At 47.1% G+C, this 17387-nt stretch overlaps 1 protein-coding gene across 29 annotated transcripts in view; it reads left to right on the forward strand.

Moving 5' to 3' along the window:
• NCOR2 (nuclear receptor corepressor 2) overlaps window positions 1-17387 on the forward strand; it is a 494549-nt gene that overhangs the window by 320263 nt on the left and 156899 nt on the right. For 20 of the 29 annotated variants that reach the window (XM_075898492.1, XM_075898501.1, XM_075898496.1 and 17 more), the window contains 3 exons: window positions 7916-8103; window positions 10412-10505; window positions 13539-13717. In XM_075898492.1, the coding sequence (XP_075754607.1) occupies window positions 7916-8103; window positions 10412-10505; window positions 13539-13717 (461 nt within the window). The remainder of the gene's footprint in view (window positions 1-7915; window positions 8104-10411; window positions 10506-13538; window positions 13718-17387) is intronic. The other 9 variants (XM_075898486.1, XM_075898509.1, XM_075898508.1 and 6 more) reach the window with 3 other exon arrangements.

Below are 17387 nucleotides of genomic sequence, written 5' to 3' on the forward strand. Positions count from 1 at the left end.
AGTCTACACAGAATTTTTCATCCTCTGGAGTCAACCAGCCAATGTGGGCCAGCAGCAGCCATGCTGTGGGTCTTCTGTTTCACTGTAGATGTACCTCTGAGACATGTGACATAGAATCATAGAACACTAGAACTGGAAGGGGCCTCGAGAGGTCATCAGATCCAGTCCCCTGCCCTCACGGCAGGACCCTGCACCGTTTAGACCATCCCTGATAGATGTCTGTCCAACATACTCTTAAATGTCTCCAGTGATGGAGATTCCACAACCTATCTAGGCATTTTATTCCAGTGTTTAACCCTGACAATTAAGACATTTTTCCTAATGTCCAGCCTAAACCTCCCTTGCTGCCGTTTAAGCCCATTGCTTCTTGTCCTATCCTCAGAGGCCAAGGAGAACAATTTTCTCCTTCCTCCTTGTGACAACCTTTTAGATACCTGAAAACTATTATCATGTCCCCCCTCAGTCTTCTCCTTTCCAAACTAAACAAACCCAGTTCTTTCAGCCTTCCTTCACAGGTCCTGTTCTCTAGACCTTTAATCATTCTTGTTGCTCTTCTCTGGACCCTCTCCAATTTCTCCACATCTTTCTTGAAATGTGGTGCCAAGAATTGTACACAGTACTCCAGTTGAGGCCTAATCAGTGCAGAGTAGAGAGGGGGAATGACTTCCCGTGTCTTACTCGCAGCACTCCTGTTAATGCATCCCAGAATCGTGTTTGCTTTTTTTGTAACAGTGTCACACTGTTGACCCATATTTAGCTTGTGGTCCACTATGACCCCTGGATCCCTTTCTGCGGTACTCAACAGTCACTTCACATTCTGTATGTGTGAAATGGATTGTTCCTTCCTAAGTGGAGTTCTTTGCATTTGTCCTTATTAAACTTCATCCTATTTACCTCAGTCAATTCTCCAATTTGTCCAGATCATTTTGAATTATTACCCTATACTCCAAAGCAGTTGCAACCCCTCCCAGCTTGGTATCATCTGCAAACTTAATAAACGTACTCTCTATGCCAATATCTAAAACGTTGATGAAGATAGTGAACAGAACTGGTCCCATAACAGACATCTGTGGATCTCCACTTGTTATGCCCTTCCAGCAGGATTGTGAACTATTAATATTAATTAACATGGCAGAGTCCTGCCCTGGAGAGCTAGCAGTCTGAATAAGGTAAGCAGCTTCTAGGGGCCCACTGGAAGAGCTGAGATTTCAGGTCACTTCAGGCAGTTTCAAGCTTCATGGTGTCGCCCATTTGACCCTGTTTCTAGGCATGAGCTGTACATCCTTGCTGCACTGCGGGTAGGCAGGGTGCTGGGGCTGAAGTATTATCGATGACAAGAGGAGCAGAGCAGGTCAAAGTGTCATGAGACTTAACCACTTATTTATCTCAAGCGTTAAGCAGTTAATACAGCTGTTTGTTTTACAAGCCTTAAAAACAATTGCTATACAATTTAAACCTTAAATACTATACATTCTAAAGCAATTAATACAGCGCAAAGCAATGCAAAAGCAATTACCTGAAGCTCTCCTATAATACAGTAATAAAGCCTAATTCAGCTTGTACTTCACCCGTATGCTACCTTCAGTACCAGGCAGGAGGTTGTGGCTCCTTTTCTTCCCACGCAATGGAACACCATGCACTGGATTGTGGGTGTGAAGGGCCTGTTTACTTCTAGTTACATCGAGCAGGACCTATGGGTCAATCCTGCCCATTCCCTCCCATTGATTCTTCTTACTAAGCCCATTTTATAGCAGAGCAAGACTTGGTCATTCTAATAATATTTACCAATTGATTACGTATTGCGTAGGATAAATGCCCAATACCCTATTCGGGGGTACATCCTGTCACTCAGGATGTTGCTGCTATGTGCGTAGTTGACAGTTGTATGGCTGCACCTGTAATTTTTGCTTATCAGACACAGAAGTACCAGTACAAGGTAATGGGAATGAAACTTAAGTGTTAGGCATGAGGCTAAACCTATAATACTTGGGAGATGCTTGCATATTTTGTTCCTAAATGGGTGTTAAAAGGAGGAGGAAGAGAAATTATTATTCTTAGCCTCTGAGGATAGGACAAGTATCAATGGGCTGAAATTGTGGCAAGGGAAGTTTAGGTTGGAATTAGGAAAAGCTTCCTGTCAGGGTGGTTAAACACTGGAATAAATTGCTTAGGGAGGTTGTAAAATCCCTGTCATTGGAGATTTTAAAGAGCATGTTAAACAAACACCTATCAGGGATGATTTAGTTGGTGCTCGGTCCTGCCATGAGTGCAGGAGACTGGATGTGTTGTCCTCTTGAGGTCCCTTCCAGGTTTAGTATTCTGTGATTCTGTGATGTGGTGGTGGTGTGTCCATATGAGTGGGAAGGGGGGAGGAGGAGAGGGAGAGCCTGTGCCCAAAGAAAGTTGCATGGAGTTCTTCTGGGATTACACCAGTGTAATTTGAAGCAGAATCTGGCCAGCACTCTTTGCAAAATCATGTTTATGTCCATCAATCCATTTCCCCACACTGCACTTCGACTGTTTTGTTTTGTTGTTAGCTTCTCTAGCTTCACTCTTGCCTTTGTTTCCCAGGTAGGAGCCTTAGTGTTACTAACAGGATATTTTAGTTTCTAGAGAAGGGTGGTCTTTTAAATTACAGTTCTGCTCTTTCCTATCCGTGTATGGGAAATTACCATGCATGCTGAGCAGTAATTGAGGCTACTCCTGCAAACCTTCCTGCATGTAGATGGAAGCATGTGTGTGTACAAATGTGGTTTTGTATGCATGTGTACACACTGTACATTGGCCAGATCCAAAAGGGAATGGGGTTAATTGTGTTTTCTGTGGTTCTTTCTACCCCCATTAAACATTTATATCACTAATGAGATGGGAAGAAATGACTTTTAGACATTTTAGGCCAGTCATTGCATGAGCCATTTAAAACTGGTTAGTGTAGAGCACAGGTGAGAATATAAAGTATGGAAAAATCCTACACTGGAGATGAGAGTCTAGCAGGCCTGTTTCATCTCCGACTTCTGTGATTCCCCACTCCTGCCAGAACAAAACAGCTCCTGGTGGTCTATTCTCTGAGCAAGCGTGCCGCATGGTTCAGGGTATAAATGTCTAAGCACTTGGGCTTCCATTGTGTTTTGGGAAACCAGACTAGCATCAAATGAAGCCATGCGGGGCGTGAACAGGAAGCAGAATACACAGAATCCTTGCTTGTAGAGTCACCTTGCATCACTGTTATTGGTTGGGTTTCTTTGTATGCTTAGGGCATCTTACATGGGCTGAGAGGGGCTGTGCATGGAAGATTTGGTGGACCTCTGGAGCAGGTGGTTGTTTCCAGTCAGGATGCAGTCTAGCAATATCCCAACCAATGCTAGGCGGATCATGTGTGTAATACGTTGGTTGTCTCAGTCTGCTTCCCAGTGGGCCATTGCCCACATAGCAGTAAAACTCATCTGAATTGGCACTCCCCAGGTTGATAGCTTCCCGGGAGAGGCCCTGGAGACTGTGGCTCAGGCTGAATGTGGACACCCTTTTGGGGTTGACCCTGATGTCAGGTTTGAAGTATGGCACAGGGCTGGGTGGGGAGTCTGCCCTGACCTCCCAAGGCAGAACGCTCTGGACTGTTTTCCCCTGTGCCCAAATTCCACCTCTCTGAGTGCAAAGGGATTTCTGTCTCTGGGGAGTCCTTTGTAGTTACCTCTAACTTGCCATCGCCCTCTCTGAAGAATGGGTTGAGCTCAATACCACAGTGCCCCTCCTGCTCCCACCACATCCCCTGCTCTGGGCGGGGAGCTGGTGAAGGAGTCATGGCCACCTCTATGCCAAGAGGGTGTTTCTGTCCACCAGGGGAATTCTCCAGGGGTTGTTTGGAGCCAGACTTTGCACTGTCAGAGTGGCTTCAGCAACCAGCTCGTAGCAGAGATTCCAGGGATCCGTGCTCTGTGGAGAGAGGCACTTAGGTCCCTAGGCAGCTCCTGAAGTCACCAGTGCCTCCGCTGATGTTGATAATGGGCTTTGAAGACTGAAAGCATCACATAGGAGTCGAGTGTGCTAATTATTAAAGAAAAAACATCTGCCATCACGGGAATCCCTCCATGTTTCATGCTGGGCTTCCAAAGAAATGGCCCCTGCTTCTCAAAACAATAGGGCACGAGAGAGAGAGAGAGAATGTGAGTGTGTGTCACTTCCACAGGGCATGGAAGCTTGCCATAACCTACGGTTAACACTTTAGTTTGCTCTTTTGTGTCAGGCTGCAAAAGGTCAACTCTGTTCCCTCAGGAGTAGCTCTTATGGGTTTTTTTTCTGTCTGTTTTTTGTTTTCCTCCCCCTTCTCCTCCTTTTTGATTGAGATGAACCAGGGTGTTGAAGGCTCAAGAAAAATCACCATGAAAGCTTTGTGGCTCTTACAGGACTTTGAGGGTTCATCAAGTTGGGTAGTGTTGGGGTATTTTTTGAGATGCTCTAACCTACCCCCAGGAACAACTAGCCCTATTCTGCTCCTTTCCCCCAGATACTCTGTTTGCAGCAGCTTTGGCATTGAAATTTCATTAAGTCTTCTCTGTGCACTTGAGTGCTGCTCTCCTCCAGCTGGGAATTACTTATAGTTTGGGCAATTCTTTTCTGAAACAAAATGCTTTAAGCCTCAACTAAGAATATGAACGAGTAACCAGCTAACTAGTAAGCATTACCCTTACTGGGTGATGCTTATTGGTTAACAGGCACCCAGGAGCAGCCGCTTGCCCGAGGCCCATTGCGGGCAGAGGGCTGCTTCTGCCCCACCCGGCTCACTGCAGGGTGGGAGTCAGCAGCCCCACAGTGCTGCTCCAGCTGGACTGGAGTGGTCCTCCGACCAGGATCCCTCTTAATTACCTAATGTTTAACCAGTTAATTGATTAAACGGAATTTTATATCCCTAGCCTCAGCTGTAATGCAGATGAAACCTCATATCTCTGTTTCCCTCCTGCCCTTTGTGTGTCTTGCTATTTAAGCTGTGGGCTCTCAGGGCAGGGACTGCCTCTCGTGGGCCTGGGTGCAAAGGGATTTCAGTAGCCTAAGGAGGGCATGTTTTGCAGTGGTGCACAATGGGGCTTGAATCTCATTTGGAGTTGCTAGGTACTGCTTCCATACAGTGAGGAGGAAGATAATGCAGTTGGGTTGTGAAATACATGGCTTGGTGAATTTTTTTCCTTCCCTCTAACCATACTGTTCTGGGAGAGTGCCCACAGCCAGCAGCATATGTTTCTACTGGTGCACATCTGCACGCACCTCGCACACATAACAAAATTTATTTAACACATAGATGGAAAAAAATGAGAAGGCCCGTTGATGGGCAGTTCTCGAGTTACAAACACCCGACTTACCATCATGCGCATGTCCAAACGAAAGCTCACCCACTGGCAACCTCGGAGCAGGCAAGAGGCACGGGGTGAGGAGCAGTGCAAGTGCTAGACAGAGGATTCCGGAGGAGCTGGGTGCAGTCATGCTGCCAGCGGCTGGAGAGAAGCAGCATTTAAAGGGGAAACTGCTGCCTCACTCCAGCTGAACAGCTGCCTCCTGCTCCTCTGGTCCTTGAACCACTTTGGGTGCAGCCCACAGGGAAGAGATGGCAGCCTGGGAATGGGGCTGGCTATGGGAGCTGGTGCAGAGTCTGCAGGAGAGGGGTGGGGAGATGTTGGGGGATGCCAAGAAACCCCCTTCAAAATCTTTGCCTACTTCCATATCCCCCTCTCATTAAACCTGCCTTTCTCCAAGTACCAGCATTGAAAGTTAAATAAAAAACTATTTCTATTATTTTTCATTGCAAATATACAGTATTTTAACTCCATTCTGGGTTAAATAAGCTTTTGGGGGCCAGCCTGGGAACCAACTACCATTTATAACATTGTTTCTTTGAGTATGTCTACACCACAGAGCTGAACTCAAAATAAATGACGCGTAGCTTAAGTCGAAATAGCTTATTTCGAATTTGGGCATATCTACATGGCACTTATTTCGAAACAGAACACTCTTCCTCCAACTTCTCTGACTCCTCGTACAGTGAGGTTTACCAAAGTCGGAGTCGGAAGCCCGTTATTTTGAATTTATTTATTTCAAATTAATTTCAAAATAACAGGCTTGCCGTGTACAACCACAATACGTTATTTGAAATAATGCTGCTGTGTAGATGTTACCCTCTGGGAAAATTAGTTCTGAATTTCAAACAACTGACTTACAAACTTTGGGAACACAGCCCATTTGTAAGTTGAGGACTTCCTGTGTATGCACAGAGCTGCATGTATGCTTGGACAGTTTGTGCCTCCACGTCTTCCCTGACATTGATAGTCATGCTGGCTTAGTGAAAGCTAGTCTGCCTACCTCTGCAACAGGGACGCAGCTGATGGCAGTGTAGGCTTCCCCAGTGTGTATAGTGTCCTTCTAACCCAGGTTTCCCAACCTATGGGTCGGGACCCAAATATGGGTCACCATTACATTTCAAAAGGGTCGCCAAGTGGCTTCCCCGGATGGCTCTGCCCCACCTCCTCCCCCCCATTTGTGAATTGCCTCTTGAATTGTCAAAATGGGTCCCCATCTGGAAAAGGTTGGGAACCGCTGTTCTAACCAGGTAGTCTTAAACTCTGCTGATCAAGCAAGCTAATGAAGCAGAGGGAATTCCTTCTGCAGATACAATTCTGCAATAGGGTATGTCATCTGGTGATCAGATCAGAGACCTGTGAGACATTCTACTTGTGTTTTGTGTCCTTTGGTGAACTCCTTGACCTGTCTATGTGCCTTGGTTTCCTTATCCCATATCTCCTAGGAGAATCTTATCAACCTCTTTGGGATCTGGGGCTTTGATGGATGTGTGAATGGATGTATGTAAAGTGTGGGGACAGGCCTCAAAGAGGTGGGCGTGTTAGTTTGTATCTGCAAAAACAAGGAGTCCTGTGGCATTTTAGAGACTAACAGATTTATTTGGTCATAAGCTTTTGTGGTTAAATCCCTCTTCATCAGATTCCTGCATCTATCTAATGCAGTGGTTTTATCCACAAAAGCTGAATGCCCAGAAACATACTTTAATCTCTAAAATGCCATAGGACTCCTCATAGTTTGGAGAGGCTTTGGAAAGGCAAAGTCCCCTACGTCTAGACTATGGGGTTTTTCCAGGATACCCTGGAAAAATTCCTCCACGTCCAGGGAATGCATCTATTCTTCCACAAAAAAAAGTGGAAGAGCAGATGCGCTCTTTCGGAAGCCCCATCTTCCTCCTTCCACAAGGAAGAAGGGCTCTTCCAAAAGAGGTTTTTTTTCCCCAAAATTTGGCCCAGTATAGATGAGCCAAATTTCAGAAAACCTCTTCCGAAAAAACTATTGGAAAAAGGTATGCAAATTATGGAGTGCATTTTGTGTACCTTTTTCCGTTAGGTCACTGTAGTCTAGACATAGCCTCAGAGAGGGACCTTTTATACATGGACATCATGGATGTTTTCCAGCTCTTAAAAACAAAATTCCCTCTGCTTAGGAGGGGGGTAGCTGAGTTAGTCTGTAACAGGAAAAACTTAAAAAACAACAAATAGTCTAGTAGCACTTTAAAGACAAACAAAACATGTAGGTGATATCATGAGCTTTCGTGGGCACAACACACTTCTTTAGATGACGAAGTGGGTTGTGCCCATGAAAGCTCTTGGTGTCATCCACATGTTTTGTTAGTCTTTAAAGTGCTACTAGTCTATTTGTTGTTTTTTTTAAAAAATCCCTCTGTTCAGGGCACTTGATTTGAGCTTCCTTGTTCTTGTCCCTAGCCCGTGGCAACTTCTCCTCACAAGCCCTGCTGCTGTTCTCAGCAGCTTGGCGGCTGTTCAGCCCGACAGGTCATCAAAGGAGGAGTATGGGGAGCTGCTCTGTCTGTGGCTAGTGTCTGATCCTTTCCTCTCACTTGCTCTTTCAGGAACAGAAGTTTTGCCAGCGCTATGACCAGCTGATGGAAGCCTGGGAAAAGAAAGTGGAGCGCATTGAAAATAACCCCCGGCGCCGTGCCAAGGAGAGCAAAGTGCGGGAATACTATGAGAAGCAGTTTCCAGAGATCCGGAAGCAGCGGGAGCTGCAGGAGCGCATGCAGAGGTTAGAGGAGAAGCGGTAGGATGAGGCTGAGCAGCCTTTCTCCTTTACCTATAGGGGGTTATGGTCTTATGTTGCTGGGGATGACTCCTTGGTAAACAAGCTCCCTTTCTCCTTTTCTTTCAATGGAATAACTATTAGGTGCACACACCACAGCTATCCTTGAACAAATAACTCGCTTGCTTTTTCCCCTGGGGAGATCAGTGTAGCTCATACTGTCTATGGTGGAGAAAGAATTTCAAGAATCCAGTTAGACATTTTTCCCGTGTTATTAATTTCCTGGTTCGCCACACATGGGATGAACATCTGACTAGGATAAGGTATACCTAGTCCCATGCCAACAGGATCATATCAAAGTGAACAGACCCAGTCTAAGGATTTAGAGAGTTAAAAACCTATCTGGGCTTTGATCTAGGTATGTGCACAGAGGCCAAACATCTGCAAAACTTATAGAAAAGATTGCAAGAGATCTGAAGAGATCAGAGGCCTTGCTTGCTTCCTCCATTCACATGGTCAGCTTGGTCTACCACCACTCCCATGCCCACAGCTGGTAAACCTCATTCCAAGAGGAATAACAGCTAATTCGATTTAGGGCTTAAATTCGGAAACCCGTTTCACTGCCGATTGTAGATGCGGGCAGTTACTTCAGGCTAGTCAATTTCTAAAATGGCAACCAGATGGGAACATGCTAATGAAGCAAAGGATATTTAAATCCCGCTTCATTTGCAATATCGGTCGCCCTTATTAGCCTCCCTAGATTGAACTAGGGGGCTAGTGTAGACGTACCCTAAGGGTTTATCTACATGGAGATGCAGCATGTGGTAGCCAGGATGCGAATGCCCAGAATAGTAGCCTGCTGGGCCCTAATTCGACAGGTGGGTGCTGCTCCTGCACACTGGAAATTCCCTAGCCTGCTTTGGCACGGTGCTGCTTAGCACACAATAGGCTAGCAAGCTGTGCACACTCTCTGGCTTGCCATACACTACCTCTCCACGTGAGCACTGGGAAAGACATCGGTTTGGTTGGGTTTTCTTTCATTCATCTTACAGAGGTTTACAGTTGGCTATGGTGCTCCCTGCTCCCAGAGGAGTCAGTGGGAGTGTTTGTGATAGTAAGCGCCATACCCAGGAGTTAGTGTTCACCGTTTTGGGTCCTATGTTTTTTTTTTTAAATCTGTGTCAGCCCTGAAACATGGAGTTTCCATGGTTATGCTGCAAGTGTAGGTGAATTGTGGAGTTAAAGCTGTGGTCTCCAATTTTTTAAGCACAAGATCACTTTTTAAATTTAAGTGCAATCCAGGATCTACCTCAAACCCAAACATCCTTGTCCCACCTCCTTTGTGCCCCTTCTCTGATGCCCTGCCCCTACTCACTCCATCCTCCTTCCCTCCCCCATCCTTCCTCCCTTTCACTTGGCTAGGGCAGAAGGTTGGAGAGCAGGCTCTGGTCTTGGGCTAATGCAGGGGTGGCCAACCTGTTACATACAAAGAGCCAAAATAGTGGTGGATACAGCTCAAAGAGCTGAGGGAAAGAAGTTGTTGAGAAAAGAGGAAAAAACAAACAAACAAAAAAACCCAATGCTGCCCCTTTAACAGCTATGTGTGGCCCAAGCAGGTTTCCATCTGCTGTAGCGTCAGATCCCGCTGCCACAAGCGGCGCCCAGACCAGACAGGGAAGAGCCACACCGCAGGTTGGCCATCCCTGGGCTAAGGGATTTGGAGTGTGAGAAGGGCTCTGAGCTAAGCCTGGGGTAGGCGGTTGGGGTACAGGTGGGGGTTCTTGGTGCATGCTCTGGGAGGGAGTTTGGAAGCAGGGAGGCTCAGGGCTACGGCAGAATTTTGGGGTGTAGGAGGGGGTTCGGGATACAGGCTTCACCTGGGTACCTCAGGTGGTTCCTGGAAGGTAGAACTAAGGCAGGGTCTGCCCTGGCCTGGCCCTGCACAACTCCCAAAGGTGCAGCCAACAAACTCCCTTCATCCCAAGCCCTGTTGTGCCTCCCCACTCTGCTCTGTGAAGATAGGGTACAAGGTGGGAGAGGGAGCACCTGAGCATCTTGGCCAAACCAGTCAGAATCACTTGTCAGAGGTTCCAGGAGGTTCGACTGATTGGTGATCACTGAGTTAAAGGGACAGCTTCAGAATGGCTTTGCAGGGGGGCAGCTCTGAGCTGTTTGTGCGATACCTTCCCTCTTGCCTCCAGGGTAGGTTCTGTTTCCAGTACTGACTGTGCCTCCTTTCCAATGCCAGGAGTCCCGGTAAAGGATTGCAGTGTGGTGCCAAATACAAAATGTGGCATACGTTTTTCAGTGTTTCGTTGCCCTTTCCCAGCAGGGTAGGACAGAGGGGCAGCGGTCTCTCCATGTCGGCTGCACGCAGCGAGCACGAGGTGTCAGAAATCATTGATGGGCTCTCGGAACAAGAGGTGAGACCAGCGCGCCGTTTCTCCTTCCTTTTTTCCCCACTGGCCCAATACCCCTTCCCTCTGGGGACCTCAGTGCAGTCACAACAGACCCTGATGGTGGAGCTTGCTGTTAACATTTGTGCCAAATTCAATAAATGTCAGGTTGGGCCGCACTTAGCAAACATTGTCACACGCAGAACAGGGTTCCTGAGGTTTCTGACAGGGCCCTGGGCAGAGCGTGAGAGCATCAGCAGAATCTGTATTCGAAAGCAACGTCTCATTGGAGCGATATCCATGCTGAGCCTCATCTCATTTCCCTTCCTCACCGCTGGGAAACAGCAAAATCTTGCAGAGGAATTAAAGTAATGAAATAACAATCAAGGGAGCAGGCAGTGTTCCCTGTAAGCTGCCTACCAGCACAGTTCACAGGTTAATCAGCCCTGCCCAGTCAGCCCTCCACGGTCATGGCTCCCTGCATGGAGCTCCCTGATTGGATGAGGCTGATTCATCACTTGTGAAGCTGTGCTACTGGGCAGCTTAGAGGGAACTATAGTGGCAGGGTATTTCTTGCACACAAATGCACTTTAGCCCATCAACTCCAGCCGATCATCATTCTTACAGATAGGTTACTCCTTGAGTGGGTCAGTGGGGAACAGAGCCCAGCAATAGCACAGGCTGGGGTTATTGTTTAAATGGGAGATGGCGTTTCCTGCAGGGAAATTCCTACAGGATGGTTGGTTTGTACTTCAGCCAGTGGGATTGATTGTCTCAGTGTTTTGTTCATCTCGGGATGCCCTGGTGATTTGGCTTCTCGTGGATCTGGTTCCACAAGGGTTCGGCTTGGCTGGCTCTGATCTCTAACTGTCTAGAATGGGTTTTTGCTTAGGAAGAGACAGAAACTGCTGCCCAGCCCTAGCTGAGATGTTCACTGCATGTACTTGCCGTGCCTTTGAGTTAGAGGCTGAACCACAAGCTTTACTCTCAGTTCCACAGGCACTGTGCTTCAGTTCCTCCTTTGCAGCGGGAGCCTGATGCACTTCCTAGTCTAATCTCCAGGAACTAAAGCAATCAGTGTCTACAAACAGGCCCTTAGCAAAGGGTGGTTGCTATTGCTTCCATGGTGAAGAGCATTTCTGCAGAGGAAAAAGACGGTGCAAAGACTGGTATGTGCATTTTGCTATATCCGCCAAGCTGAGGCTACAACTTTGCCAAAACTGGGACAGCAGTACAGCTGTAGTGCTTCAGTGTAGATGTTCCCTACAGTGACAGGAGGAGCTCTTCCATCATTCTACTTACTCCACCTCCCCAAGAAGCAATGTCTAAGCCACCAAAAAATTCTTCCGTCATCAAGCACAGTCTGAACCAGGGGCTAGCTTAGTTCAACTGCCGCACTCCACGGTCTGGATATTTCACACCCCTGAGCAACAAAGCTGGTTGACCTAATGTTTTAGAGTAGACTTGGCCTTAGCTAGATCCTTAGCCATTTGCCAGCACCCAAGAGGAAAGAGATTTGATTCAGAGTTACTCGTGAGGGGCTGGTCCATCATGAGTTCCACTGCTGCTAATGATGTCATTACATGTCCTTTGCTTGTGGAATTTTGTTGGCCAGCCTGTGTTTGTCCTGCCCAACCTGCTCACTTAGTGAGAACTGACATTTGCCTTTCATTATGAGAACATCCTTGAGAGCGATAAGCCTTGTGAAAGACCTCAAGCGTGTTGTCAGAGGCATTGCAGTGGAGTTGAAGGATGTGGGAAGCTAAGAAGCTGCAGCTTTATATCAGTTGCAGGGGTGTGTCTGGCAGCTGTAACTAGGGTTCTTTGGACTGGTGCTAACTCCGGTCATCTCAGGATGTAGAGTTTGTGCATGAATTTAATAGAGAAAACTCTTTGCAGACGAGGAGACTCTGGCTAGGTTTGCTATTCTCAGAAGCCTTAGAAGTTCAGCATACCCTGAAGTCTTGGCATCTTGTTACAAATCAAGATCAGAACATGCCACTCCAGAGGTGGGCTTCCTCCATCCTTAATCAGCTAGGGCCAGATTCTGAGACCCTTCTTCACATTGGGTTAGTGTTTAACACCAGGAAAAGCTCCATAGAAGTTGGTAGGGATTACTGTTGGATTTTTCTGCTGTAAAAAATTAGAGCGAGGGCATCAGTATTTACCCCAAAGTGTTGGACAGTGATAAAAAAGGATTGTGGCACAAGCAAGAGGCTGCCACTTTTGGTGGCATAGTTGAGGATCCGCTGTTTATTATCTGACATGGCAATAAGAAATGGTTGTTGGGACATACTGGGAGTGGATGTAGTGGCCTTTTGGGGAATGGCAGACATGAACTTGACTATAGAGTGTCTGTTTATTGAGGGGAAATTAGACTCATTTAGTTGCAAATACAGAGTAAAAGAAATGAGCGTTATGTGGAGAGATGGTACACACTCTCAGTCTGTTCAGTTATTCCCATCAGTGCTTTGGAAATACTGCTTGGTTGAGTTACAAACCAAACTGAGAGCAGAGGAGAAATGGTGGTGGTGGTGGTGGGAGATGTTAGGAAAGTTTTCATACTAACAAAAGGTTCCTATGTGACTGGCTATCAACCCTTCTCTTGTACCCCTGCACCTTCAACCACCACATTTGTCAAATAACATTCAGACCAAGATATTAACAGAACTGGACCCACTCCTGCTTAACATCCAAATGGTACAGTTGAAATTTGTCCTGACTGACAAGAATTTGCAAACCAACCCCCACCCATCGCCAGGGAGCCCTGGTTTTGCCTGTCTCTAGCTGTGAGCACCAGTTAGTTTCCTTGGGTCAAACATTTTTACATTGTTTCTCAGGAATCTTGTTTCTCAAGGGAAGATTTAACTATTTCCCTGCTGAGGGTGGCTGCTTCTTTCACTGTTTAACATATAATTTAACATAAAGCTGGCTGGGCCTTACTTTTAAAGTCTCCTGTCCCACTGCCTGTCCTTTCCCCATGAACTTTTGTATCCTCTGATTCCCCCATGGGCTCTGCAGTGCTGATGAGAACTGTCCCCATCACTTTCTCTCCCCAAGAACCTGGAGAAGCAGATGCGCCAGCTTGCCGTCATCCCCCCCATGCTGTATGATGCTGACCAGCAGCGCATTAAATTCATCAATATGAATGGCCTGATGGACGACCCCATGAAGGTGTATAAGGACCGGCAGGTGATGAACATGTGGAGCGAACAGGAGAAGGAGACCTTTCGGGAAAAGTGAGTGGCTGAGAAGTGGCTGCCATAGCCAATGGGAATCAGTGGTTGGGAATTGTGGATAATGACTTGATCACTGGGCCCTGGTAGTCACCTTGCTTCCCATGGCATGCACTGCAGTGTGCTTTGCAAGCTGAACTCCTTGCAGCCACTTGAATAGCTGCTGGGCTATAGAGAGCAATGACTGGTGAATCACAGAGGCTGTGTCTAGACTGCATCCCTTTTCCGTAAAAGGGATGCAAATTAGACACATCGCAATTGCAAATGAAGCGGGGATTTAAATCCCCCCTGCTTCATTTGCATAAAAATGGCTGCCACTTTTTTTCCCCGCTCAGAGCTTTGCCAGAAAAAAGCGCCAGTCTAGACGCGGATCTTTCGGAAAATAAAGCCTTTTCCGAAAGATCCCTTATTCCTCTTAAAGATCCTCTTAAGGAATAAGGGATCTTTCGGAAAAGGCTTTATTTTCCGAAAGATCCACATCTAGACTGGCACTTTTTTCCTGCAAAGCTCCGAGCCGGAAAAAAGCGGCAGCCATTTTTATGCAAATGAAGCGGGGGGAATTTAAATCCCCGCTTCATTTGCAATTGCGATGTATCTAATTTGCATCCCCTTTACGGAAAAGGGATGCAGTCTAGACACAGCCAGAGAGTTTTAAAAAACGCTACCAATGGTATTTGCTGGGTCTGTCTGTGCCAGGCAGTCTGATAACGTAGATGAGACTGAACCTAGAGAAAAGGACCCGGGTACAAGCTGGAATATGCTCAAGAGGAGCTAAGCTGAAGGTTTGGTTTGGCCGGGTGAGCCATTAGAACAGAGGCATGGCATATGAAATAGGAAATACATTCTTTGAATTAGACAAGTTCACTGGGCTCCTCTCATCCTCCATCCTAGCATTACTCACACCAGGCTAGCTTCTCCCTCCTTGGTGGTTGGTGATTTGGGCTGAATAACAACAGCTTAAAAATATAGTCACCAAGGTAGGTATTGATTGAGAAACCAAACAGCCAGGTAACAGACTGTGTTGTTTCTTGTGCACTTAAAATGCACACATGTGTGCATGCACACACACACACACACATGCACACACACTTTCCTGAAATTACACTCTCATTTCATGTGATAGGGAGAAATAAGACTGGATTGTAATGATGGATCAACATGGATGTCACTAAGATAAAAGTAGATCTTCAGGATGGAGAGATTACAGGCAGTCCCTGGGTTACGTACAAGATAGGGACTGTAGGTTTGTTCTTAAGTTGAATCTGTATGTAAGTCGGAACTGGTGTCCAGATTCAGCCGCTGCTGAAACTGACTGCCAGTTCTGACTTACATACAGATTCAACTTAAGAACCCCAAGCGTCCCCAAGTCAGCTGTTGCTGAAACTGATCAGCGGCTGATTCCAGGAAGCCCGGGGCAGAGCAACTCTGCCTCGGGCTTCCTGTAGTCAGCGCTGGTCAGTTTCAGCAGCGGCTGACTTGGGGACACCTGGGGCAGAGCAGCTGGGGTGCTGCTGGGTTGCTCCAGTAGCACCGCTCCTCGGCGCTACCGAACCAACCCAGCAGCACCCCAGCTGCTCTGCCCCAGGCATCCTGATTCAGCCACTGCTGAAACTGACCAGCAGCGGCTGAATCAGGACGCCTGGGGCAGAGCAGCTGGGGTGCTGCCGGGTCGGTCCAGTAGTGCCCAGAGCGGCGCTGCGGGACCAACCGGCAGCACCCCAGCTGCTCTGCCCCAGGGTCCACAACAAAAGCCTCGTCTGCTGGGGGGGGGGGGGCACACTAGCTGCGCTCCCCCCCCCCCAGCAGACCAGGGACACGGGGAGCAAAGCCGCAGTGGTAGCGGGGTGCCGCGCCACGGCTACAGCTTTGCTCCCGGTGTCCCTGGTCTGCTGGACACAGTCCCCAGCAGACCAGGGGCACCGGGAGCAGCTTTTCTCGCCCCGGAAGTCGAGGTGGCGGGACCGCTGCCTGCGAGCTCCGGGGCGAGAAAGTCCCGGATCCGCGTAAGTCGGGGACTGCCTGTATTTGGCACTTCTGTAATTGATACCTGAATGTGAGGGCTTCAGGGCTGCCCAATTACCAAACCACGCATGGACCTTCCTGGAGAGTTTTGTAACTCTGCTGTTTTGAACAGCAAAATTTTAACCTTGTGCTTCCCCCTTGTAGCCATTGAATAGGCCAAGCTAAAAAAGGGTCAGTGAAGTGTAATAGTGCATTGCTTGTGCTACTACCCAGGTGGATTCAGATTATTGCCCTCTGGGCACTATATGTTTTGCAGTTGTCCAGTGAGACTCCTGGTACTATAAACCTCAAACTGATCTGTCCCGACATCCCCAGGTTTCAGCTTCCAGGTGCTTTTTGCCTCACTGCTCTCTGGTGGGATCCCTCCCCCCTGTTTGCAGAGTTTACCAAGTGCCAGCTGGGGTTTTTGGGCTCATGCTCCAGTTTGGACATCTGCAAACACAATATGTGAAGTGGCCTCTTCTCCCTATGCAAAGTATTTGGAAGATTCTCTTTCTTTTTCTGAGATCTTTATCTTAGGGTCATGGAATAGCCATTGTCTGAGTCTAGTTCCACAATAAATACCTTGTTCCCTTGCCTTGGGGGGTTTTGGCTAGAAAGGTAGCAGAGGTTATTTGCAGTTGTTTGCATCATTTTCAAAGGCAGTTAGAAGACTTGAAGTTTATTCCCTGGCTCTATCTGTAAATATAGAAAATCTCAAAAGGTTTCTGGGTGTGGTCCAGAGATATAATAATGTGGATACTTGTTTGCACTTCATTGTTCTGCAAACTACACTTTTACTGAATAAGCCTTCACTGGCAGGGTTCTTTGGAGACTTCCAGTCTGTCCTGGTTTCCCTTGTGTTGGGAATATTTTTGACCTTCCTCATGGTTGTTAACTTCCACTTACAACAGAAACAAATAATTGCAAAAGTGCACCATAAAACCCTTAGAAAAACTGTGGTATTAGCCTTTTTAAATATATGGTGCATCTTCCAGCTCACCAAAACTGCAACTCTGGTACCTAGATGAGGCAAGAATTAATTTTTGAAAAGAAAATGCAAGGATCAGACCTGGTTACAGACACGGGAAGATTCCACGCATGCCTGTTGCATTGTCCATGCACAGTGGTTTCATTTTTGTCACAGTGGGCCATCCAAAGTGCCAGACGCACATACAATGCAGTTGACAGGCAACAGTAAAATTCAGCTGACTTCTGTCTCTCCAGCACATGAAACCAAATGGGACCCTTAATTCTGCAGCAGTTCATCCTTGGCATAAAAATAGATAAAAATAGTCACTTGTCCTGAAGATCAGCAATCAATTTAAACTGATTTCCTCAGAGCTTAAGGCAGATTCCAGGTCCAGTAATGTTGGGCAAAGATTCATGTTGCTTTATTTTTATGCAAACCTTGTCCCCAAAAGGACCATGTGGTGCAATTAGAGAAATAGAGGATTATGTTGTTTCCAGTTTGCTCTTACTGTGCTGTGCATTGTATACATGCATAATGGAAAAAACAATTCTGGCCTTGCAGAATACAGTATGGCAGTATGGCCCTGCCAGAGAATAATCACGGTCTCTTTGAAAGCACAGCACTGACATGGGACCAGGACTGTTAGCAGCCTTGTGAGTGCTGGCTTTGAAGAGGCCTATTGTTGTTTGCATAGCTCTG

The sequence above is a fragment of the Pelodiscus sinensis genome, chromosome 15 (assembly GCF_049634645.1).
Source record: "Pelodiscus sinensis isolate JC-2024 chromosome 15, ASM4963464v1, whole genome shotgun sequence".
Taxonomy (NCBI): Eukaryota; Metazoa; Chordata; order Testudines; family Trionychidae; genus Pelodiscus; species Pelodiscus sinensis.